This window comes from Carlito syrichta, unplaced genomic scaffold (genome assembly GCF_000164805.1).
Source record: "Carlito syrichta isolate Samal-C Ts95f unplaced genomic scaffold, Tarsius_syrichta-2.0.1 Scaffold308114, whole genome shotgun sequence".
NCBI classification, from domain to species: domain Eukaryota; kingdom Metazoa; phylum Chordata; class Mammalia; order Primates; family Tarsiidae; genus Carlito; species Carlito syrichta.
In genome coordinates this window covers 1,135,671-1,161,978 of record NW_007252210.1, presented here as the reverse complement: position 1 = coordinate 1,161,978, position 26,308 = coordinate 1,135,671, and the positions used below count along the sequence as shown (strand labels likewise).

The window sequence follows — 26,308 nt, the reverse complement described above, 5'->3', positions numbered from 1 at the left end:
TTCTAATTTTTTAATTTATAAATTTTCTACAATAACAATGTGTTACCTTTTAAAGAAAAAAATTGTTGAGTTTTTAAAGTCAGAATTGACCCAAATTTTTAACATGCATTTGCATAATATATAATATTTCTACATTATATTAACATGGCTTTTTTTGAAAGTGTAAAGATTGCTTCAACTAATCTAGATGTTGATTTAAGGATTTTGGGTCACTTTTAAAGGAAAGTTTAATTTCTTTGTGTAATATCACCAATACATGTTAGTAGGAAGGGAAGCAAAAAGTTTCCTGTAAATATGGAATTTTATTCAGTATTGATTTTTGTTCCACCTTGTGTGAAATCCTGAAATTAAAAAGAAATATATCTTGTGTTAATCGGGCTGTTTCAATGATTCATGCAGGATATTGAGCAGAGGGTACCTGTGATGGAAGCTCAGTGCAAAATAATTACAAAAACAGCACACCTCATTACCAAAGAAAGCCCCCAAGAAGAAGCTAAAGAAATGTTTGCAACCATGTCAAGACTCAAAGAGCAGCTAAACAAGGTGCGAAAATACTCTAAGGCACAACACACTGTGTGGCACCAACAGAACTTTCAGTTTGCCCTATCCCTCCTCTTTCACCCATGGGAAAGTGGTTGATATGTTAACAAAGCATACTTTTGCTTCCTATTGGGATTCTTGATTGTAGTAACTTTGTCATTTAGAAACTTTGTCATGAACTTAAAAATATAATACTGTGACCCAGTTACCAAGTATTACCTCTGTTCTGTATTTTAACAGAAGGGTAGGTACTTTTGGGGAGCAGTTCAATGTGATAAAACAGAGAGAGGAAAAGAGAGACAGAGAGAGGAAGAGAGAGGGAGAAAGAAGAAAGGAAGGAAGGAAGGAAGGAAGGAAGGAAGGAAGGAAGGAAGGAAGGAAGGAAGGAAGAAAGAAATGGAGAAAGAAAAGAGAGAGAGGAAGAAGGGCTCATATATTTCAATGAGAATTTATTGAAATGCATTTGACATACCTTCACTGTAAGCTTATTTGTACAACTTTCTGTTAGCATAGCCACAAAGCAATGGAAGTTCTGCCCACCTCATCTCATGGAACTCACCCTAAGCTTAGAATACATATATACATTTGTGCAGTTTCTGCAGGGAACAACATGGACATAAGCATTAGCCATAAACTTTTCCTATTCTATTTAGGAATCTTCCTTAAGAGTTTTGGAAGTTTCCATTGGGGTCTTTTATCTATCTAAGTTTGAATTTTAGGAAGATGGCATTTTTTGCAAAGTCCACTTCGATTCTGTGATTAATTTCTGGTAAAATTGAGAAATGATTATACAAATGAATGGAAACATTTTGTCATGAAAAATTAGAAAACAAAGGAAAAGAAAGTAGAAAACTTGAGAGAGGCAGAAGCAAAGAGAATAACCTATGTGAAATCAGTGGTGAAGAATTAGTGAAAAAGAGGAGTAAATTCAAAAAGTGAAAGTAGGGAAAACCACAGTCACAAAAAAGAGAGAAAATTTCATCTGTTAATTTTGTATGCATTAGAATGCTTATGTTCAACTCATTTTATTTTAACATTCAAATTAGAATTATTTATACTTTAAAGGTAATGGACACTAATGATGGCATTGGCTGCCAGCAAAATTTACTAAAGAATGTGTACGATTTGAAGTCGACATTTTCAATTTGAAACTTTCCAGTAGTATTCAGGGCCTTATCTGGGCTGGCATGTCTTAGCTTGAGCCAGGCTTAGTGGATTAGAACAGCACCTGAAAAATCAATTTGTGCCTTAAGTCATTATGCTTTCTTACTGTTTCAGGTGCAGCATCTTGATAGATTTTTCTCTTGTGCCCAGGAAAGATCAGTAAAACATTGATTTTTGTCCACCTTAGTAGATTTTCTTGGTTTTGTTCAATGTCATTTTAGCAGAGTCTTGTTGCAGTAGAAGGATGGTTGCTTTCTTTTGGTGAGTGCATCCCTCGGGTAGTATATCCTAGAACAGAAATAGATGTCTGCATACATAATTCTGTATTTAACAGTTAAGCACAATGTTACCCTCCCTCACTTCCTTCAGATTATTTTTGGAATATTCTTGATATAATCAGAAAATTATTGTCTTTAGATTTTATGAAAAACAAAGAATGGTTGGCTAACAAATATGGATTAATTTCCTTTTCTGGGTTGTCTGAAAGTATTTTCTTCCCTGGGTTTCCTGAGAAGGGGTGGGAGTTCTTAGAGAATGAGAAAGCAGACACTTTCTGAAACTCTTAATTTCCAGGAACTCATGGACTTATGTGAAGAGAATGCAGGTATATAAACCAAAAATGTTTTTTTAAAAGACAAGTGACAGATGAGGGCTACATCAATTCAGGCTATATAGACATCCCCTAACATAGGAAGCTTCATGAATAAATTGACACATGACATTAGTGCTTGGAATGAGTAGGATGTTGACAAGCAGAGAGCAGGGAAACACGGAGCTGGTGGGAGGTGGGGAGGCACAAGGCCTTGGGAAGAGTGAGTCAACAGGTGTGTAAGCTCATCTGGGGTCAAGGGTTCAAGCAGGAAAGCTCTTGATAAAACAACGCTGGAAGATACAGGTTGCTCTAGAGAATGTAATACTAATTCATGACTGAGGTTAGATTTCAAGGTCAAAGTGAAAATGAGTTGCATGGTTTATGGAGTGGAATTTGATGCCATCTGGCTTACTAAAAACAATCATTTAGATAAGAAAGCACTATCCAGATGGACGATTTTGATGAATTTTCATGAGAAGATTCGGTAGCCATTTATTTGTCTCAGTGGTACAGCTCTATTATTTTTGATAGCAAAATTTAACAAGATAGGGGAAATATCACTAAAGAAATGTCTTTGGCTATTTGTAAGCACCAAATAACCACGTCGCTAAAGAAAATGTTTCTGAGGGCTGTGAACAATGCCCTGAGCTTGTGGTACTGAGTGGTCTTTCATGGAATTTTGGTTTTTGTGTGTTTAAAGGTCAAAGAATGTTACTCCCCACTCCTTTATGAGTCTCAGCAGCTGTTGATTCCGTTGGAAGAATTAGAAAAGCAGATGACGTCCTTTTATGACTCACACGGGAAAATTAATGAAATTATAACAGTTCTTGAACACGAGGCACAATCTAGTGCCCTTTTTAAACAAAAGCATCAGGTAAGAAAAACCCATTCTGGTAGGCATTATTATTTTAAAGCATGTGTAATAAGACTGTGGTATTCCATCCAGTAGTAGAAATCCAGTTGGGACAAGAAACACTTTTCTAGAATAGCATTAGTAGCCCAAAACAAAAAATACATGTCTTGTCCAAAGATGAAAACCCATTCACTCTCAGTGGAGGGGATGTGAGATGTTTCCAGGGAACAGTCAGGCTGGAGTCAGGTGCAAGTTAGGGTCTATTCATCCGAATCAATTAAGTTCACCGAGTTGAGAAAAATTAGGAAAAACAGTTTGAACACCCAACTCCCCTTTCTATCAACTGAGTGATGCCGTGAGCCAAAGATACTAAGTCAGCATTTATGAATGTTGGCTGTATGCACTCTAAAATCATGCATTTTTCACTTCAAGTACAGAAGATGGAAAGTTCATGCTAACTCTGTGAAATAAGAGATATTGCCAAATGTGGTGACTCACTCCTGTAATACCAACAGTTTGGAAGGCTGAGGCAGGAGGATCACTTGAAGCCAACAGTTGGAGACTTGCCTGAGCAAGAGTGAGACCTCTGCCTCTATTTCTTTTATTTGATAAAAATTTAAAAAACATAAAGTATCAAGAGATATGTTTTAAGAACAGAGCCAAATCTGCCACTCTATATTGAAATAAAAAGAGGACCCACAATAGGACCTTCCATCATGCTTTGTGCTTTGTATTTATCCAATTTTTTTACAGTGTCTTTCTATCAGTAAACCCTTCATGTCATGTTTCATGAACAAAGTCTATTAAAAAGTTTAATGGAAATAAATTTTCATTTTTATTTTATGAAAAATAGAAAATGCATGATTTGGGTTTTTTTCATGTTTATTTGGCTTTCTTTTGGGAAATCATTTATTGTTGTTTCCCACACATAACTATGGGTATCACCTGCTGCTTCACTAATTGATGAAATGGTTAATTTCACTCAAAAAAGCATAAGTGCCTTCATTCCTTGATACTTCACAAACATATGGATGTGTGTATGCATACACACACACACACATACACACACACACACATACACACACACATAATTTATGTGGATATTTAGATATATGATAGTAAATCATTGCATTCAACTTCTACCCAGTATCCATAATCTAGTCTTATAAGATCTTTTATGTGACTCTAGGAATAGGTCTATTTAAACAACTATAAAATTCTGGAAATGTGTTTGGTGTGATGATCATTTTTCTTTGTCTCATTTTCAGTATGCAGATCTGTATGCATAGCTGTCTCCTGCTGGCAGTTGCAGTTAATTGATTGACTTAGTTGGTGTGTTATCAATGTACCTATACATCAAAGGAGGGTGATACTAATGTACAAAATGTTTGCCACTGCATTAAAAGTGAAATAGATTCATGAGAGGAAGGCATCACTTAGTAGAAAGAGTGTCTCTAAAATAATTCAGACAAGCTGGCCTCAGTGGCTCAGCCTGTAATCCCGGGAGCGGCCACTGCACTCCAGCCTGGGCTATGGAGTGAGACTCCAACTCAAAAACCAAAAAACAAAACAAAATAATAATAATAATAATAATAATAATTCAGACAGATATTCAGATCTTAGGTCTAATATAGTAGTTTACAAAGCCTTGATTAGCTTTAATTTACTCACCTTAAAATGAAGGTGATGATACCTGGGCTTTAAGCTCATTGAGTATATTATATTAGATATTCTATAATGTAATAAGCATATGGAACATATAATAAGCACATAATTAATAGCTCTCTATAACTGGCAGCATCATTATCATTATTACAGACAGTGGAGTCATGCTCATTATACCACCAAATCATGATCTCATCATATTGTATAAAGATGATAGTTCATTTTAAGACATGGTACCATTTTCTATATTTCTAAGTTGGTATAAATTGTCATCAAATAATCTTTCAATAATTAAAATAATATGTATGGTGTTATTAATAATAAAATATTTAAAACTTATCTTACCCTGTTATCTCCCAGGTCTTCAAAAGAGAAAAGTATGTCCTTATTCTGCTCTGTCAAAACAAAGCAAAAGTCCTGCTCTTCATATTTGCATCTAGATATTTAAAAATGGCATCCAAGAGCAGTTTGAATTCTTTTTCAAAGCAGTTGAGGATGTCGAAATGCAAGTGGTATGGATTCAGGTCAAAAAAAGTGACCCTGCCTTGGGTTGGGCTCAATAATTTCCACCCTGCTGCCAAAATCATTACAATGCCAGGCTACAAGTCAGAGGTGGAAGGGGTCTATGAGTTGCCATTGTGGCTTGTCCTGCATATGTGTGACAATTGCAAGTCTTCTTCAGGCCCACTGTCTTTCTTATTGGGAATCTGAAGTTTATCATTTTATTAGTAAGGTTAATAATAAGTTAATAAATTTAGGAAATACAAAAAATGCATAACCTGGTGCACCTCTTGAAGTAAAGTGAATGTGCATTGGTATTAAATTTATTTAGTCAAATAAAAACCTGATGCGCAAATTGATTTCATAATTGTTCTCTCAGTGAACCATAGGCCTACTCAACTGGTTGAAGGGATGCAAACTCCCATACAAATAACTATTTTGATACTCTGTCATTTTCTTTTTTTTTTTTTTGAGTTGGAGTCTCACTCTGTCACCCAGACTGGAGTGCAGTGGCCGCTCCTGGCCACCGCAGCCTCGACCTGCTGGGCTCCAGCGATCCCTCCGCCTCAGCCTTCCAAGTAGCCGGAATTACAGGCACGCACTACCACGCCCAGCTGATTTTTTGATTTATTGTAGAGATGAGGTCTCACCTGCCCAGGCGGGTCACGAATCCACAGGCTAGGCAATCCACTCACCTCAGCCTCCCAAAGGCACGGGATTACAGGCTGAGCCATTTCTTAAAGTTAACAAGGTGTACATTAAATATTTTTTAAAATTCAAAAACACTTTTTGGCATTTAAATGTCTGGTATAAAAATGCACTGACTTTAATGACTGTTCAAAATTGAAATATTTCAGAAAAAGTTCCACTGTACTTTTGGTTTTACTTATTATTGATTAAAAGTCTAAAAGCTGTATAATGTTGTACTTATTATTTGTAATGTTAACTCTTTCTTTCTCTCACTCTTTCTCTCATAAATAATACTGTGGTGGGTTTTCTTTCCACATAGGAACTGTTAACCTATCAAGAAAGCTGCAAGAAAACCTTGACACTAATTGAGAAAGGCAGTCAAAGTGTTCAAAAGTTTGTGGCCTTGAGCAACGTGTTAAAGCATTTTGATCAGACGAAGCTGCAAAGACAGATTGCAGATGTCCATGTTGCTTTTCAGGTAATTTGTTCTCCTTGCTTTAGAGTGGCAATCCGGGGAAAATGCAGAGTGAGAAGCCAGGGAAAATTCAGTCTGCTAAAACGCCTCACCAACTGGCATTTAGAAACCAATCATTTTACTACTTCTTTTAACATTAACTAATATTGAAAAGAGTTAATTATTCCCATCATAATACAATATCTTTCTCCAAAGTGTTTTTTTTAAACTAAATAATACTTTCTAACAAAATGATACTTTCAGTAATGAGAAAGCAGCACCACATTAGGATTATTTTTTACATTCAGAATATGGTAAAGAAAACTGGAGACTGGAAGAAGCATGTGGAAACCAACAGTCGCTTGATGAAGAAATTTGAGGAGTCTCGAGCGGAGTTGGAGAAGGTGCTGCGAATTGCTCAGGAGGGCCTGGAAGAAAAGGGGGATCCAGAAGAACTTCTGAGGAGACACACGGTGAGTTGACCCTTTATGGGGCACTTGAACTGAGTGTGTGGACAAGTGACCTTGGATAAAAAGCTTTAAAAAGTATGCTGATCTGGTACAGAAGGAGAGAGGGCAGATGAGTTAAGAAGGGAGAAACTTTTTATGTATAAGACCCAAAACTACTTCAAAAGCAGTTGATGAGCTGACTTATAATTGACCATTCTTAAGTCCCTAGAATAGTAGAGATTCATAGTATAACTCAGGTATTCCAAATTACTCATTAATTATTTAACTCAAAAAAAAAATTTTAATTTTATTTTAAAGATGTGTGGGGTACAGCCGGGCTCGGTGGCTCAGCCTGTAATCCGCATCTTTGGGAGGCTGAGGTGAGTGGATTACCTGAGCCCACGGGTTCAAGACCTGCCTGGGCAGCGAGACCTCATCTCTACAATAAATAAAAAAATCAGCCAGGCGTGGTAGCGCATGCCTGTAATTCCGGCTACTTGGAAGGCTGAGGCAGAAGGATCGCCAGAGCCCAACAGGTCGAGGCTGTGGTGGCCGGAGGCGGCCACTGCACTCCAGTCTGGGCGACAGAGTGAGACTCCAACAACAACAAAAAAAAAAAGATGTGGGATACAATTCAGGGTTAGGCATACAAATAGTCATTGTACTGGTAAAGTTTGAACTTCACTTTGGTCCCCACTTCACTTGATTTTGAGATCAGGTACCTTATTGATTAAGTGTGCACCTCCCCACCCCCCATCCCCGGCAGTTTCCTACTATTGCCAACCCGTTTCTTGTAGTATTATGATAATTGTTATAAGACTCAGTGATCTAGCTCAGAAATCCTTACATAACTAAAGACTCTCTAAATAGGTAAGGTGAACGGCTAAGTCTTTCACTCATTTTATAAATCCGCCATATAGTACAACTACCATGTCATTTATACAACTTATCTCAATATCGTGAAGCCGTCTTTATGTTTATCCTACTTGTTTAAGTTATATCAGTATTGAGAACATTAATCATATATAAAATGGGGTATGGAGATGGCCAGCATTCTGAGAACATGCATTTTGAGTTATTTTTCCTGAAATGTCAGTGGATGTTTGCATAAACCACACTCTCGAATGATAAATGCAATATATTTGTGACTAGACTTAGAATCGATGTCTGTGACCACAAAACACAAAATATCATGTTTAGTTTGTACAGCTATACAGTATGGCAGTTTCTCTTTTGAATCACCATTATTTCAAAATAATTCTGCATACATACTCGAGAGACTGTGTGAGACTTAGTCATGTGTGTATGTTCACATGTATTGCCTTAATCTACTTAGGCTGCCATAAAAAATTACTACAGACTGGTGGCTAAAGCAACAGAATTTATTTTTTTATTGTTCTGGAGACTGGAAGTCTGAGATCGGGATGTTAGTATGATAGAGTACTGGTGAAGACCCTCTTTCTGGCTTATAGACAGCCACCTTCTCCCTGTCATTGCATGGCAGAGGGGATGGGGGAGAAAGGGAGAAAAGAAGGGAGAAAGGGCAGAAGGAGAGAGGAAGGGAGGGAGGGAGGGAGGAAGGGAGGTGAATAGCAAGTTCTATGGTGTCTCTCCCTATAGGGCACTAATCTCACTATGAGGGTCCCACCCTCAGGACTGCATCTATACCAAATTACTCCCCAAAGGCCCTAACTTCAAAAACCACATTTGAGGGTTGGACTTCAAGATATGAGTTTGGAGAGGGACACAATTCATGTGTCCCTCAATTCATGCGTGCGTGTGTGCTCATGTGCGCACATGTGTGAATGTGTAGTGGCTCATAATGAACAATCAGGTCTCGGAGCACATTGCTCCAGGGAATGAAGAATTATGAGGCTTGGTCCTGGCATCTGTTCTGCTCTTCTGACTTGACCAAAGAGGAACCAAAGCTCTATTACAAGACAGTCAAGGTTTTAGGATCTCCCATTGATCTGTCACAATATTCGACCTAATTCAAAAACTACAAAGAATTTTTTTCTAAAAATTAAGTCGGGAATGGTGGTGTGCACATGTAGTCCCAGCTACTTGAAAGCCTGAGGTGGAGAGATTCACCTGAGTCCAAGAGTTCAAGTCCAACCTGTGCAACACAGTGAGAACTTGCCTCTAAAAATAGATAAAATAAAAAGCATTAATTGGATTTCAGAAATGATGGCAAATAAAAAGTACTAGCTGGATTTCAGATGTGGTGGCTTTTGACTCATAACTATAGATGCTGATCTAAAATAATAGTAGTTGCCTGGAAGTTCTGAAGAAGGCAGCAACGAGCTGAGAGACTTGTTAGAGGCTGTTTAGAGGTGTGATGGTGTCTGAGGCTGCCTTTTATTCTGCCCAATACTCTTAACCACTTTCCCGTCTCCATGCCAGGAATTTTTCAGTCAACTAGATCAGAGGGTGCTCAATGCTTTCCTGAAGGCCTGTGACGAACTCACTGACATCCTCCCTGAGCAAGAACAGCAGGGTCTGCAGGAAGCTGTTAGAAAACTCCACAAACAATGGAAGGTGAGTCAGGATGTGGTGGAGAGGTTGCATGTCCTGAATGGAGAGGCATGAGATCCAGTTACTGAAAGTCCAGATGTAAGAAATTCATGAAAAGTCACTGTATTTACTTCCCCCATTTAAAAAAAGACCTTGAATTAAAACATACTAAAATATGATAGAATTTTCTTATTCCTATTTTTTAGTAACATCAATTTTATATTACTTGAGTATTCTTTTTTTGTTTCTTTTGTTTGTTTTGGGCAGTGGTGACAAGGACATTTGACTTACTCAAATGACATTTAATGGACTCTTCTCAATTGAATAAATCATATTAGGTATATCAATTAAATCATTATATTTTTATGTATATAGGATATATATATGTATATAAGATATACATGTATATAGGATGTGTGTGTGTGTATCCTTCAGAGATTTTGCTGTCTAGTTTAGATAGCTATGATTGAAATATGTAAATAAAAACATTTTTGGTGAAGGACTCAATTATGAACAAAGCATTATCTCTTTTCCTCCAAACCTTAGAGTTCTGTAAGGGAGATGATTAGTTACAAATCATGAAAAATATAGTATATAATAAGTCCAATGAATAATATATTTATGAAAGCTTAAAAATGGGACAATGAACTTAGAGATTGGGAAAAAATGAATCAAGTAACTAGACTTGAGCTAGGACTTTAAAGAAGAAGCAGAAGTGGAGTAGACAGGAGCGGAAGCAGCAGCAACCAGAAGAGAAAAAGCAAGAGAATATGCAGAGAATACACAGGGCCCACTGGGGTTCATCAGACTTGAGTGTCATGGGCTGGGTAAGAACCATGGGCGACAGGCTGGGTGCATCCAATGGAAGCGACTTCAGAATCCACATGTCAAATTCTAGAAGCATTGCAGCTTAATGGAGATCCATCAAAGCTACCTTCCTTGAGTTAGCCAGGAGAAAGACTACTCCATGCAGTTGAGCAAGTACTGTCACAAATATTCTATGGAAGAGTCTTGGGGCTTAGAAGATTGGCAGCTGAAACTGTCTCCATCAGGTTGTCTTACTTTCCAGACCGCAAAAATCTCAGTAACATAAACTAAAAATTTATCCCTGTATGCAAGAAAAACACAGTTAAAGGCACATATTTTTTACTTGCTAAATTGCTAAATGTGAAAACTCAAGCATCTCATTAAAAAAAAAAAGATTTTTAGAGAAATCCAAGCTTTCTAAAATGTCATTGAAGTTTAACATATCATAAATGTATTATGGAACAGAGACTATAATTGAAGGTTTCATTTTATCACACACATACACACACACACAACTCTCTAGGATATAATCTGTCATCTTCTCTCCATAGTCCTACCTCATTTTTCTTGCCAGTTATCTTAGCATTTTCTTTTAAAGATAATCCTTTTTAAATGCCATAGGACAGAGTTGGCTAAAATTAATAAGTGATAGAACTAAAGTAATGATAAAGCTTATGTTTATATTTAAGAAGAACGTACAACATTAGGTATCGTTTGAGTCCTTGCTTGCTTGTTTTCCCAATGTGTGATCTAAAGAAAAGAAGATATGCCCGGGCTCGGTGGCTCAACCTTTAATCCGCACTTTGGGAGGCCGATGCGAGTGGATTGCCTGAGCCCAGGGTTCGTGACCTGCCTGGGCAACTTGGCGAGACCTACAGTAAATCAAAAAAAATTAGCCGGGCGTGGTAGCATGTGCCTGTAGTTCCAGCTACTCGGAAGGCTGAGGCAGAAGGATCGCCACAGCACAGCAGATCGAGGCTGCAGTGGCCAGGAGCATGCCACTGCACTCCAGTCTGGGTGACAGAGTGAGACTCCAACTCAAAAAATAAAAAAAAAGAGAAAAGAAAAGAAAGTATAGCCCTGGGCTATTTAATCCTGGATTTTTTAAATTAGTAAGTTTTCATCGTGCTCCTCCTTTATGAAATCGGTATAATATTTGCTTTTCCTATATCACAGGCTTGTTGACAAAATCAAAAGGGACACATGCAGGAGAGGGAATATGCAGCAACAGAGTTTGATTCAAATCTAAGTTCAAATCCTGGGTTCTCTACTTAGCCCTGAGCCTCAGTGGTCTAATCCGTAAAACAGGAAAATTAATGCGGTGTGGGGCTATTGTGAGGATTAAATAGAATAATCCCTGAGAAGACATCTAAACCACAGCAGGCTGAAAGGATTTGCAGTGGTCCTAGTACTTGGAAAAGTACAAAGTAGACAGACTAGTAATGACTAAGTCACAGTGTCCCTAAAGGAACTATTCTGTGGGTTTTCCACTTCAATTGGAAATGCACATAATCAGGAACATCATCCTGTTTTCCTGAATCTCCCCTATTGAACCTAGGATCTTCAAGGAGAAGCCCCTTATCATTTGCTTCATCTAAAGATTGATGTGGAGAAAAATAGATTCTTGGCCTCTGTAGAAGAATGCAGAACTGAGCTGGATCGAGAGACCAAGCTGGTACCCCAGGAAGGCAGTGAAAAGATTATTAAAGAGCACAGGGTAAGTCTCCTGCACCATCAAGTGCATAGTCATGTAAAGTGTCACTGTTATTTAAAGGATATTTACTGATACTTTGGGTCTTAAAAAGAATTGTTGAATCACTCAATATTGGTAGTCAACAAGGGTAACTCTCTTTGGTGTTTCTATGAAAATGTAAAAATATACGGCTTCTCACAGGAATTATAAGAATGTTTATTGCCCATTAGATTTTCTTCAGTGACAAAGGTCCTCATCACCTCTGTGAGAAAAGATTACAACTCATTGAGGAACTGTGTGCGAAACTCCCAGTCCGGGACCCAGTAAGGGACACACCTAGAAACTGTCATGCGACTCTCAAAGAACTCAGGACTGCCATTAACAGCACCTACATGAAGCTCATGGAAAACCCAGACAAGTGGAAGGACTATGTTAACAGGTAGCCTTGGAATTGTTGCCAGAGAAAAGAATCTGTCTTAATTCTGTTAGATCAGAGATCATTACAAAACAAGAAATAACATGTTTCATTGTATGCAATAAAGAAAATCAGATTATATGACCTTGCTCATATTCTTGTACAAAAATGCTTCATTTAATAAAAACAAAGGTGGGTTTCAGTCAGAAACTGGACACTTTATTTCCTTTTTTTATTTTTATTTTTTTTTTTGAGTTGAAGTCTCTCTGTCACCCAGGCTGGAATGCAGTGGCATGCTCACAGCCACTGCAGCCTGACCTGCTGACCTCAGACAATCCTCCACTTTAGCTTTCCAAGGCACTTTATTTCCAAATGACCCAGATGTTACCTTTTTGAGGCAGAGTTGGTCAATCTCTTTCTCCTCAGTCTGCTCATATCTCTAAAGGGAGGCTTCTGCCTCTGTGGGATAGTGTTTACCCTAGTGGGAACTCATGAGGCCAAACCTCAAGTGGTTTCTTCCTTTCTGACTTCCTCTTTCCCTTTCTCCCTCCCTCCCTCTCTCCCTTCTTCCCTCCTTTTTCTCTTCTCTTCTTCCTTCCAAGTGCTCAGGCCCTGAGACTCATCTTTTTCCTCAACTGAGCTCCCCACCCAAGTAACTGAGCACCCGTGCCCTGAGCTTCATGTTCAAAGAACCGTTTCTAGAAAATGTGGTAGTCAACTTGGTAACCACTTGATTGCTAAATTTCCATGCATAAATTCAAAATCGAGAATTTACTCTAACCATTCTGATATTTTCTCCCTTGAATAAGAAAATACTTGTGTCATTTTAGATTTTCTGAGTTTTTGTCTTGGATCGCTGCAAAGGAGATGCAGCTGAAGGAGATCAAGGGTGCCACCATCGATAGTGCCAACCATGGAGAGGTGAAACATGCTGTTGAAGTAAGTTCAGGGCCACTGTTTGCTAGAAAAAATTTTATGTTTTTTATTTCTTTTTATTTCAAAGATGTGTGGTACAGTTCAGGATTAGGTATATAAGTGGTCATTGTACAGGTAATGTTGGGACCTCCCTTTGGTCCCCACTTTGCCTGGTTTGAGATCAGGTATCCTTATTGATGTTGTGTCCCCCTACCCCAACTCTGGTAGTATCCCGTTACTACCTATTCCTTTCTTATTGTATTAGGGTAAATGTTCAGGGTCCGCTTATGAGTAAGAATATGTGATACTCAGTTCTTTGTTTCTGTGATAGCTCACTGGGTATGATAGACTCTAAATCCATCCAAATTGCTATGAAGTCCATATGTTTGTCTTTCTTTATGGCTGCATAATATTCTGTTGTGTATATGTAACACATTTTTTTCATCCAGTCCCATTTTGATGGGCAGCACACACAAAAAAGTTAGACAATCTAACAATTGTCTTTTTTTTTAATTTCTTGAAAAGACTTACGTTTTTGGAAAATGTCTTATAAATAAGTATCCCTATTGCTGTGGAGAACTGTAAGGTTTTTTTCCTGTTGAGTTGTTGGTTGCTTTGAGAGTTAGTCACACTCAGTGGTTCCACTAATGCATCTTTAGCTAATGGGGAATCCTGAGTGGAAAATTGCAAGCATGGGTGTACAACCCAGCAGAGATTTTTAAATTGTCATGGGAAACAAGAACACTATATGTTTTTATAAAATACATTTTCAGTCATGCAAAAGCCAGGTCACAGAAAAATCAGGGATTTGGGCAAGAACTCTAAGCATTCTTTCTGTGTCACATTCAGGCTGCATTGGTTCCTTTCAGCCTCTGAGAGTATGGGCACAGCCTGATAAACCCAGCCAGGGCTACAGAGCCTCAGACCGGAACACAGTTTGCATTCTGAGAATGGCACTCTCACTCTTAGACACACACCGCTGTGAAAATTATTTATCTTTCATCATTTTTAACCCTTGTGAGTCATATAGTTGTTGTTAAAGAGGAAATATTTTCTTCTATTTCCATCCTTTGAGTTCCATCTGGCTTTTAATTAAATTATATAATCCCCTCGAATACTGGGGATGCTCAATAGCATCATGATATACATATGGGAGGATATTTACGTTTGGTATTGACTACTGTTAGAGTACAAAAAAAATTCACATCTTAAAATGAAGAGATCTAGCCGGGCATGGTAGTGCACACCTGTAGTTCCTGCTGCTTGGAAGGCTGAGGCAGAAGGATTGCCGAAGCCCAGCAGGTCAACACTGGGGTGGCTGTGAGCATGCCACTGCACTCTAGCCTGGGCGATGGAGTGAGACTCCAACTCAAAAAAAAAAAAGAAGAGATCACTGGCTTCTGGAATCAACCATTTTCTGGCTGGTATGCATTTCTCCTGTAAAAGCACTGGAGTAGACCCCTGCCACTTTGTCACCCCAGCCAGATCTGGTGTAGGAGGAACAGGCACCAGTCCCTCAGTCACCAACCCTGCAAGACTCAAAACCCCAGAGTCTTTTTAGCATTCTCTTAGCAAGAAAACCCTCCCTTCCTAGATTGGAACTGTGATCCTACTTATGCATCTCAATATATGGGGTATTGGCCTCTAAAAGTCACAAACATGAGTCAGGACATGATCAGTAAATGAAGTTAAAATAAATCTTTAGAGCATCCATAACACTATTCAACAAGTAGATGTTTCAATAAAGGAAATCAGCTGACTTTTAAAAAGGACTGTCGTTCTTTTCTTCCAAAAATACCATGTTCCTTCCAGCTCACAGAAAGTGAGATAACTTATATGCCTAAGTTCTCATTTTGGCATCTCATTCTTCTATGGTACTTTTAGAAGCATCTTTGTTAGGATCAAGAAAATATCTATAAATATCTACTCTATCTAATTATAAAAGTGATTTTTTTTTGTATAGACAACAACAGTATTCTTTTTTAGCACTTGTAGACTTTGTAAAAAATGTGTGCAAAAGTGAATTAAGTAGGTACTCTGTTGGTGAGTGAATTTCCAACTCTATTACCCCCAACCTATAAACCTCCTTAGATTGAATACTGTATTTATGGAAAGTTATGATTCACAACTGCACTTTGTTCATCAAAAGTGTTATTTCATTGCAGGAGATCAGAAATGATGTTACTAAAAGAGGAGAAACCCTCAGCTGGCTGAAATCCAGGCTGAAAATTTTGATTGAAGTTTCTTCTGAGAACAAAGCCCAGAAGCAAGGGGATGATCTGGCAGAATTGTCCAGCTCTTTCAAGGCTCTGGGGACTTTGCTGTCAGAGGTATATCATTTACTCACACTCTAAACAGACAGTTCTGGATGAGAAAATCTGGAAGGTTCTCTTTCTTTTGGTTGCTTCTGAGCAAGTAATTTTATAAAGAAACTGTCATTAAAATAGAATAATTATCATATTTATTTACATAAAAGTTGTTGGGAAAGATGAATAGGATTTGAACTATGGTCTCTGCCATTATTGGATATGTTTCTTCTGATTAATGACCTGTATGTAAAGTACAAAGTTTATCAAATCCACACCTTTTTACTCTTACTAAAAGCATTGTGGTTTTGTGGTCAGTTTAAGATGTATCGGGGAGGTTAAGAACAATGCTTGAGGGCCAAACAAACCCAGGCTTAGAGTTTAAATCTGGCATTCTAATTCCTATGCAACCTTGAGCTTATTATTGAATGACTCTTAATTTCCTTACTTGTAAAACAGGGTTAAAAATACTTACCCAAAAAGGCCTTGTCAAGGATTAAATGCAAAATGTATGTAAAGTATGTAGTACTGTGCCTGGAACAGAGTAAATGCTCAATAATTGGTATCTAATAGTAATAAAATATTTAGCATTTAGTTAGCAGGCCAGTAAAATTCTCTTTTGAGCCAAGATTATTCATTTTAACTTTTCAGTGTGCATTTTAATGTTTATCTAAATTCCTTTAAATATGAAAATATACAAACCCATTTACTTCATTACTTGTATGTAGGGCCTCTTTTTTTTTTTTTTTTTTTTTTTTTGAGTTGGAGTCTCACTCCGTCACCCAGACTGGAGTGCAGTGGCCACTCCCAGCCACCGCAGCCTCGACCTGCTGGGCTCTAGCAATCCTTCCGCCTCAGCCTTCCAAGTAGCTGGAACTACAGGCACACGCTACCATGCCCGGCTACTTTTTGATTTTTATTGTAGAGGTGAGGTCTTGCCAACTTGCCCAGGTGGGCCTCGAACCTGCGGGCTCAGGCAATCCACTCACCTCGGCCTCCCAAAGTGCTGGGATTACAGGCTGAGCCACCGAGCTCGGCCCTGTAGGGCCCCTTTTACCATCAGTAAGATTATTTTTACTGACTAGGTTTTTGTGTAAGTCTAAGAAGTTTGTACTTGAAAAGATAAGGTAAAAATATAAATTAGCATAAATATCCACTAATATTTCTTGAAATTGTTTACGTATAAACTTACATAGAAAAATGACCTAATGGATGACTACAAAATGTCCAACAAGATCTGAGTCTGAAGATGTGGAATTCTCTATAGATGTTCCTGATTTAACAGTTTGTCTGTTAATGTTTTATATTTTTAATTCGTGTAAATCTGCTTGCGACTTTAGTGGTGAATTTGCATAAGCCAAAAATACTCTGAACTGCTTGCAATTTTAGTTTCATATGAGAATTTTTGATGTATAAATTACTGTTTTCTTACGAGTTTTTGACAAATTAAAAGTGGTGATGAGATTAATCAAATTTTAGAACATAAATGATTTCAATCCTTTGATTATCCACCTTTCATAGCAATGGTCAAGTTTAGTCTGTTGCCATTATGTAGTGTAAGAGAAAATTTGACATTAGTCTCCTCTACTTTTTCCTTTATACAAAGGTGATCTTTCAGCCAAGATCTAACCAATACTTTCAGACATACTAAATACTAATAGACAAATTGGTCATGTATTTTGCACACATACACACAGATTGACAGTCTTTATTTATTTGTTTTTATATTTGACTCAGGGTCTCACTCTCTTACCCATGCTGGAGGGTAGTGGCACAGTCATGGTTCAACACAGCCTCAATCCTTTGGGCTCAAGTGATCCTTCCACCTCAGCCTCCTGAGTAGATGGGACTGTAGATGTACATCACCACACCCAGCTATTTTTTTTTTTTTTTTTGTAGAGACAAAAATCTCACTATGTTGCACTGGCTGGTCTTGAACCCCTGGGCTCAAGCAGTCCTCCTGCCTCAGCCTCCTAAAATGCTGGGATTACAGGTGTGAGCCACCATGCCATGCCCAGCCTTGGCAGCCTTTAAAATGAGCAGTTATTAGTCCTCCTAACGGTTTACCAAGGCCATTTTCTTTCTCTCCTCTCACGGTGCTGCCCATGGGACTTGTTGCAATAATCGATCTCTAACAAGTGTTTGTACACACATTAATTAATTTTTTGCATACTTACCTATCTTAAACTTTTGTATAGCTTATATTAATATCATTTTTTGCTACTTAATCACTTAGTGAAGGCAAAAAGAGAGGACTGGAGAAAAACACACATCCTATTTACATATAGATGTGCAAGAAGAGATGGCTTTGGCACACCCCTTCCTTTTTAAAATAAGGCTGAACACAATGTTTGCAGTTATCCAGTATAAGGAAAAAAGAAAAAGGCTGTGAGTAGACTCACAATATGTAATAAAATGTTACATCTTTCAGCAGAGCTGTTGACATACTGAGATCTGAAGTTTGTGGTTTTTACAGGGTCTTATTGCTGCTTGTTTGGAGAACAACTTGCTCCAACATACCTTGGACAAACTCAGATCAGAAGAAGGTCAAAGACAAAAACAGGATAAGAAAAGTCTTCTGTGGAAGACAAATAATGAGAAAATGTAAAAATGATGACCTTGGTAAAGATGAAGTATAGACGTTGAAAACAAAAGATATTGGTGAAACTAAAATGAAAGATGCAGAAATTAGAAGAGAAATCTGAAAGTTCAGGACAATGAGCAGGAGGAGAGTCCATTAGAGAACCACACAATTAGAAATCATATTGATCTTTTATGTGAAAATATTGGAAGTGCATTTCCAACAAATCCTCTTCTATTCTCCATTTTTGTCTCTACAATTTTTTCCCTTACTTTCTTTAAGTAGGAGGGACTCAACTTTCTTGTAAGTCACTTTTATAATTAGGTTTTAGTCATAGAATTATAATTAAAGGGATCTAGAAGATCATAGATAAAGTTCTATTATCTTGCCTTGATTGTCAAGTGAATGAGTTCTTATTTTTTATTTTATTTTTGTTTTTTGTTTGTTTGTTTTTGAGTTGCAGTCTCACTCTGTCGCCCAGCCTGGAGTGCAGTGGCCGCTCCCGGCCACCGCAGCCTCGACCTGCAGGGCTCCGGCGATCCTTCCGCCTCAGCCTTCCAAGTAGCCGGAATTACAGGCATGCGCTACCACGCCCGGTTGATTTATTGATTTATTGTAAAGATGAGGTCTCGCTGCCCAGGCGGGTCTCGAACCCACGGGCTCAGGCAATCCACTCACCTCAGCCTCCCAAAGTACGGGATTACAGGCTGAGCCACGGAGCCCGGCTGAACGGGTTTTTAATATGGCACAGAGCACCATATCAAATGAAGCCTGCAATTTCTATAAATGGCTATTAAGTTTAATATTAATGAAATAAACCTCAAAAATATGTAAAAGAATAAAAGTTAAGAATCTGTGTTTATATTTCAAATGGTTAAGATAGACTTTCACTATGCATACTCTTAAAATATGTAAGATTATATGATCTTCAATAGGGGAATGTTGACCAAAGAGGATAAGTTATAAGATAAATAAGTACTGCAGATTAAACATACAGCATGATGACTATAGTTAATAATACTGTATTGTATACATGAAATTTGCTAAAAGTAGACCTAATTTCAAAAATGGTAAATAAGCCGGGTCGGTGCCTCAGCCTGTAATCCTGCGCCTTTGGGAGGCTGAGGTGAGTGGACTGCTTGAGCCCGCGGGTTCAAGACCCGCCTGGGCAACCTGGCGAGACCTCATCTCTACAATAAATCAAAAATCAGCCGGGCATGGTAGCACATGCCTGTAATTCCAGCTACTTGGAAGGATGACACGGAAGGATCACCGGAGCCCAGCAGGTCGAGGCTGCGCTGGCCAGAAGCAGCCACTGCACTCTAGTCTGGGCGACAGAGTGAGACTCCAACTCAAAAAAAAAAAAAACAAAAATGGTAAATATGTGAGGTGATAGATATGCTAAGTAGCTTCATTGGGGGAATCACTTAAAAGTGTGTGTATCATATTTTATACCTTAAATATATACAATGTTTATTAGTCAATCATAGCTCACTAAAAAAAGATAGCATGAACTTCACTAAGTGGCATATGGTGTACATTTTGTTCATGAAAATCTAGGTTGAAAAGATGTTAAGCAACTTTGGGGACTGTGTCCAGTATAAAGAAATAGTCAAAAATTCCCTTGAAGAATTAATTTCTGGCTCTAAAGAAGTCCAGGAACAAGCTGAGAAGATCTTGGACACTGAAAATCTGTTTGAAGCACAGCAACTTCTTCTTCAACACCAGGTAGAAATGCCTCTTTACTCCAATGCATTTATGTAAAGCTGATTAGGAGGGGTAGGCTCGGGGGTATAGGAAGAAACCCAGTTGAATGGTCCAAAGAACCTGGTGCTTCTGTTTTCGTTATCTTTGTTAGATATTAAATATTTCAGAATATTCTGCGAGATAAATTCCTAGACTGAGTTGATGACATCAAAAAAGTTCAAGGAATACTGCAGAGGGAAAATTGAGTTAGCTACGAAAACCTCCAGAACCTGCTGGGCTGCCCTTTTCATGACAGAGAAGAAAGCATAGAGAGAGACAAATGGCTTCATATTTGAAATCACTGTTGTTGTTTTTTTTGTCATTATGTTCAAATCTGTCTCTTCAACTTACAACTCTGAACACATTTTAGTTTGAGCAATTATAACTTACTTGAAGTACCAGACATTTCAGGACAATATGCCTTGACAAAGCATTAGAACTAGAACGAAAGAACTAAAATTGTTATGATAAACAATTTTAATCAACCTTATTTCTGATAATCTGATGGTAGACATTAAAAATATATGCATAAGTAAAATACATTGCTTATCAAACTCAATATAAATGGAAATATAACTGAAATGTTTTAATGACAAAATTCTAGCTAACTTGATGTATAGTAGCAAAATACTAGCCAATTTTATATACACCTATAATTTACAAAAATAGAAGTTGCATTAAAGTATGTGTAATGCAGCAGCCTCTAGACTGTAAAACTTTACCTTATCATTAAAAAGGCTAATTACAAAAAAATAATGTTTAGTGCTACATTGTTTTCCATGATTGTAAAATTGTTGTTTGGGTTTCCATTGACTTTAAGTCAGAGAAATACAAGATCGTAGATATTTATATTAATATTTTAAAATTATTCTCATATTTCTTGGACCAGGTATTTGACTATATGGGTACATTTACTTTTTGAAAATTTATAAACTGTACACTTGATTTGTGTATCATTTTGTTTGAAGATTATATTTCAATAATAATTTAAAACACAACTTTTCCCCAAATATCTCCACAGACTAACCATTCTGAATACACCCAGGAAATAAATCTCTTAAGGTTAGCATTGTTTGCAGCATAGATTATCTTTAAAAAGTGGAGTTGAGGCTTTGTATTTTGGTGCAAAAAATACTTATTTAAGAATCATGTCAGCCGGGCTCGGTGGCTCAGGCTGTAATCCTGCGCCTTGGGAGGCTGAGTTGAGTGGATTGCCTGAGTCCACGGGTTCGAGACCTGCCTGGGCAACTTGGTGAGACCTCATCTCTACAATAAATCAAAAAACTAGCTGGGTGTGGTAGCACGCGCCTGTAGTTCCAGCTACTTGGAAGGCTGAGGCGGAAGGATCGCCGGAGCCCAGCAGATCGAGGCTGCAGTGGCCGGGAGCGGCCACTGAACTCCAGTCTGGGCGATAGAGTGAGATTCCAAATTAAAAAAAAAAACAACTCATGTCAACTTAATCGTTTGACAGATTCTTTTTGAAGCTTGCACAGAATGCTAAACGTTCTCCACATCTGCACACAATTAAGACACTAAAGCCAATTTATTTATGTTGTGTACCATTAAAATTGTACACTGTTCCTGAGCCCGCGGGTTTAAGACCCGCCTGGGCAACTTGGCGAGACCTCATCTCTACAATAAATCAAAAAATCAGCCGGGCGTGGTAGCGCGGGCCTGTAGTTCCGGCTACTCGGAAGGCTGAGGCGGAAGGATCGCCGGAGCCCAGCAGGTCGAGGCTGCGGTGGCCGGGACCGGCCACTGCACTCCAGTCTAGTTGACAGAGTGAGACTCCAACTCAAAAAAAAAAAAAAAAAAAAATTGTTCACTATTTATAAATAATGTCCATCTTTGACTAATATAGAGTTCCTATTGCCGTTTTAGCTATTCATCTGAGCTTTCAAATCCATTTTGGTCCCATGTTGCATGACAGCCTACCTTTCTGTACTTCTGTGAGGTGTGGGCATCTCTGTCCCGACTTAGCTTTTGAGAGAGTAAAATGTATACCCTTCTGTCGAACCAATGCCTCCAGCAAAAGACAAAGCGGATCTCAGCAAAAAAACGAGATGTACAGCAGCAAATTGCGCAGGCTCAGCAGGGAGAAGGTGGGCTGCACGGAGGCCAAGAGGAGCTGCAGAAGCTGGAGAGCACCTTGGACAGCCTGGAGCGCAGCCGAGAGAGGCAGGAGCGCCGCATCCAGGTAGGAGCCGGAGGTCGGAGACCCTTCAGGTAGAGGCCGGGCTGCGCTGACATTCCGTTATGCCTCTTAGCACCAGGGGAGCCAACGTCTGCTACTGCCTCTGCTGCTCCAGCACTGTGTTAGATACTCTATGTGAATTATCTTTTAATCATCACATCAGCCCTACAGGTGGGTATTGTAATTAGCACGTTTTGCAAGGTGTGGATGTATGTTCAGGAAGAAAGAGTTTGAAGACCGGCTCCATGTCACACCGCACCGATTAATAATGAAACTGGGATGGAATCCATGCTTGCATGAATCCAGACATTTGATTATATTATTTCACTTTTCCAGGAAGTCCTGCATCCACAAATCTATGCCATCTTTATGCTTTACTGGGATGTTGACACATTACCTTTTAAAAAGCTTTTGGGTTTTTGCCACCTGATCCTTTTTCTCCCTTCTGCCCTTCCTTCTCTTTTGCTTCCTTTCTTTTTTGAGGTTGGGAGGCTATTTTTTTCTTTGTCGCTTATCTGCATTTATGTAAAATTTTTAGGTTTCTAGGACATGAAAACTGATAAAGAATTCAGAAATCTAGTCCATGTGTCCTCTCCTTTCGGATGAAGACTTTGAGATTGAGAAAAAGAATTCTTATAGCGATATTAGAATCATCTTTATTCAGTGTAACTGTGTGAAATTTGAACTAAGAGTTCACTGGAAGTTGAAGTTCACAGTTTAGCAAATGAATGAAAATGTGGCGATATGTTGTGACACACCCTGGCCATTTATAACCTGATATGTTGTTTATTTTTTTCAAATTCAGGTCACGTTAAGAAAATGGGAGCGATTTGAAACAAACAAAGAAACAGTAGTCAGATACCTTTTTCAAACAGGTTCCAGCCATGAACGCTTCTTGAGTTTTAGTAGTTTGGAAAGTTTATCTTCAGAATTGGAACAGACAAAGGTATATTAATATGACCATGTAGTTTCTTGGTACCCAGTGTTCAGGGAAAAAAAAAACCAAACTATTTTTCCTCCATTATTACTTTTAATTTGTGCTGCTTTAATCAATACTTACTGTTTCTTGATGATCTACTCTCAACACACCGGACAATGAAATCATAAGTAGGATTTAAACATTAAGAACTAAGATAAAGCTTTTGTGAAGTGACAAATAATTGGTTTCCTAATAGATGTGCAGATTTTTTAAAATCCGGAGGCAATGATTTTTTTTAACTGAAACTTGAAGAGCAGGTAAAATTTAGAAAAGTGGAGTTTAGAGCAGAAAACAGACACTCCTGGAAGGTAGAATGATATAAGGTATAAAAGTGCTTGAAATGGGATTCTGTGTAGTAAAATAGAATAACAGGAAACCAATTTCTGAAGAAGAGTTGGGCTACATTGCAAAGAGTCTTGAAGAGTCAGAGCTGGTAAAAAAAAAAATTTTTTTTTGAGTTAGGATCTCACTCTGTCACCCATGCTAGAGTGCAGTGGCACGCTCACGGCCCCCGCAGCCTCGACCTGCTGGGCTCAGGTGATCCTTCCGCCTCTGTCTTCCAGGTAACTGGAACTACAGGCATGCACTACTACGCCCGGATAATTTTTTGATTTATTATAGAGACGAGGTCTCACCATGTTGCCCAGGTTGGTCTTGAACCTGCAGGCTCAGGCAACCCTCTCGCCTCGACCTCACAAAGTGCTGGGATTATAGACTTGAGCCACCACACCCAGCCTGGTAAATGTTTTTAAAGAAGAAAGTCATACAACCAGAGCTGTGCTTTGGGGAGATGAGTTTTTATTTTATTTTATTTTATTTTATTTTATTTTATTTTATTTTATTTTATTTTATTTTATGTATGTATGTATTGAGACAGAGTCTTGTTCTGTTAACCAGACTAGAGTATAGGCATGTGATCATAGCTCACTGCAGTCTTGAAATCCTGGACTCAAGCAATCCTCTGTCCTCAGCCTCCTGAGTAGCTCATACAACAGATGTGTACCAGAATAACTGGCTAATTTTTATTATTACTATTTTTGGTAGAGAGAAGGTCTTGCTCTGTTGATCAGGCTGGTCTCAAATTTCTGACCTCAAATGATCCCCTCTCTCCTTGGCCTTCCAAAGCACTGCGATTACAGGCTTTGGGCCAAGAGATGAATTGACTGAAAGGGTGAAAGACCGGGGTCATGAGATCCAATCAGAAAGTTACTGTTTATAGGACTTAATATGGGCATAAATTAGGGTGGTGACCGTGGCAGTTGATGCATGAGGACAGATGCAAAAATGTGGAGTGCACATGAAGATAGGGCAACTAACCAAATAGAGTGAAGGAAAAGAAGATGTTACCCAAAGTTTTGAGCTTGACAGTGACAACGGGAGTAATATAGGGAACTTGAAGGAGTAGCTGTTAATGGAGAAAGGTGGTCTACTCAGTTTGGGACATAGTGGGTTTAGGACTCCAGGAGGGCCTCAAAGAGATAGTATTTAGCACTTGATGAGCTCAACCCTGGAAGCTCAAACACCTTGGACACTCAGAGCAGACCAACACATTGGTAGAAAGCATTTAGAGGAGTTTCAGTTTATGGAAAGACTGATTCATATAGAACTGGGTAAGCCAACCTAGAAGAAAGCAGAGCCTTGCACCAACCCTTCCCCAGCCTTCAACAAGTCAACCCCTGTAGTTCTGTTTCTTTACCAGTAAAAGGCTTCTCTTTCCCTACTACCACTAATTTTCTGTTTCTCTAATAAACTTCTCGAGGAGTTTGAAGTGTTATAAGGCCACACACTTTTAATTCCATATGATTTTTATCAGCCACTTCAGTAGAACAATATTATACTTTTTAATTTTAATTGTTTTATGTTTTAAAGTATTTCAGATGTCTTTTCTAATTGCAAAGACATAAATTTATAGTGTTAATTTTCATATGTGTTTTTGTCTAGGTCCTATCCAGGGTTTCTGACACCCTGTCACTTGATTTATACTAATCCCTCTGGATCTGTAACTGCCTGTAGATGAATCAAATGTAACCTTTTGAGTCTTCTTATCAAAATTCTCTTTAGCCCACGATCTTCCATATTTTGGAATTGATTTAATAATATGAGCTAGCTGACCATAGTGGCTCATGCCTGTAATCCCAACACTTTGGGAGACAGAGGCGAGAGGATTACCTGAGCCCAGAGTTTCCATTCCCGCCTGGGCAACTTGTGGAGACCTCGACTCTACAATAAACAAAAAAATTCACCGGGCATGGTGGCATGTACATATAGTTCCAGCTTGGAGGGCTGAGGTGGAAGGATCACCTGGGCCCAGCAGGCTGAGATTACAGTAGTTGTGAAAGTGCCACTGCACTCCAGCCTAGGTGACAGAGTGAGACTTTGACTCTAATAATAATAATGATAGCTAACATTTATTGACTATGTACTGTATGCTGGTCTAATCACTTGATGTCTATCATCTTATTTAATTCTCAAAGCAATCCTAAGAAATAGGTATCATTGTTCATCCAATTGTATAAATGAGAACAAAGTTGGTAATGAACTTGTCCAAGATCTTGAATTATTAAGTGGTGAGATTGGGAATCAAACCTAAAAGGTCTTGGTCCAAAACCCTCACCCTTAGCCACTATATATCTTAATTCAAAAACTGAGCTACTTCACTAATTGCCTGTGTACATTCCACACAAATACATGTAATCTAAAATAATTGTTCACCTCTACTTCTTTGCTCACTTTGCATTGCTATAACAACCTTTACTTCAGTTGACAGCCCTTGAGTGCTTGCACTAAGGGATTTAAATGCCCTCTGTGTGCCAGTGTAAGATAGGGTGTTCATGGCAATTATCATGTTTAATCTTCACGAAAAGGCATGGCTTTATTTATGAGGAAATGAAAATTCAGAGAATTATGTAGCTCAAGGTCATCCAGCTAATGAAGGACAGAGCCTGACTTCAACTCTAGATCAATCTGATGCCAGTCAATTCTGAAATATGTTGCTACCACTGAATTGTCTTTTTAGGGCTTAGAGATAAGGCTTTACAATGTTATTCTATTTCTGTTTGATTTTGTTTTTATGAACATCATTCTGCTCTTTGGATTTCTTAGCATTGTGCTTTCCTCATACATAGCTCATATAAAAGGCTCTGAAATGGAATGTAGATAAACATTTTCAAACGTTACTTTCTCCATACTTTTTCCTGGGTTCTGAGAATCACTAGTAGAAAAAAAATACACTTTATTTTATATTTTATCA

At 38.4% G+C, this 26,308-nt stretch overlaps 1 protein-coding gene across 1 annotated transcript in view; it reads left to right on the top strand.

Moving 5' to 3' along the window:
• The window catches only part of SYNE1 (spectrin repeat containing nuclear envelope protein 1), a 391,665-nt gene that overhangs the window by 44,810 nt on the left and 320,547 nt on the right, over positions 1-26,308 (top strand). The window contains exons 15-26 of the mRNA XM_021716025.1: positions 400-543; positions 2,997-3,170; positions 6,325-6,483; positions 6,768-6,932; positions 9,312-9,446; positions 11,788-11,946; positions 12,153-12,361; positions 13,168-13,276; positions 15,418-15,582; positions 19,700-19,867; positions 21,915-22,082; positions 22,885-23,025. Of these exons, the coding sequence (XP_021571700.1) occupies positions 400-543; positions 2,997-3,170; positions 6,325-6,483; positions 6,768-6,932; positions 9,312-9,446; positions 11,788-11,946; positions 12,153-12,361; positions 13,168-13,276; positions 15,418-15,582; positions 19,700-19,867; positions 21,915-22,082; positions 22,885-23,025 (1,896 nt within the window). The remainder of the gene's footprint in view (positions 1-399; positions 544-2,996; positions 3,171-6,324; positions 6,484-6,767; positions 6,933-9,311; positions 9,447-11,787; positions 11,947-12,152; positions 12,362-13,167; positions 13,277-15,417; positions 15,583-19,699; positions 19,868-21,914; positions 22,083-22,884; positions 23,026-26,308) is intronic.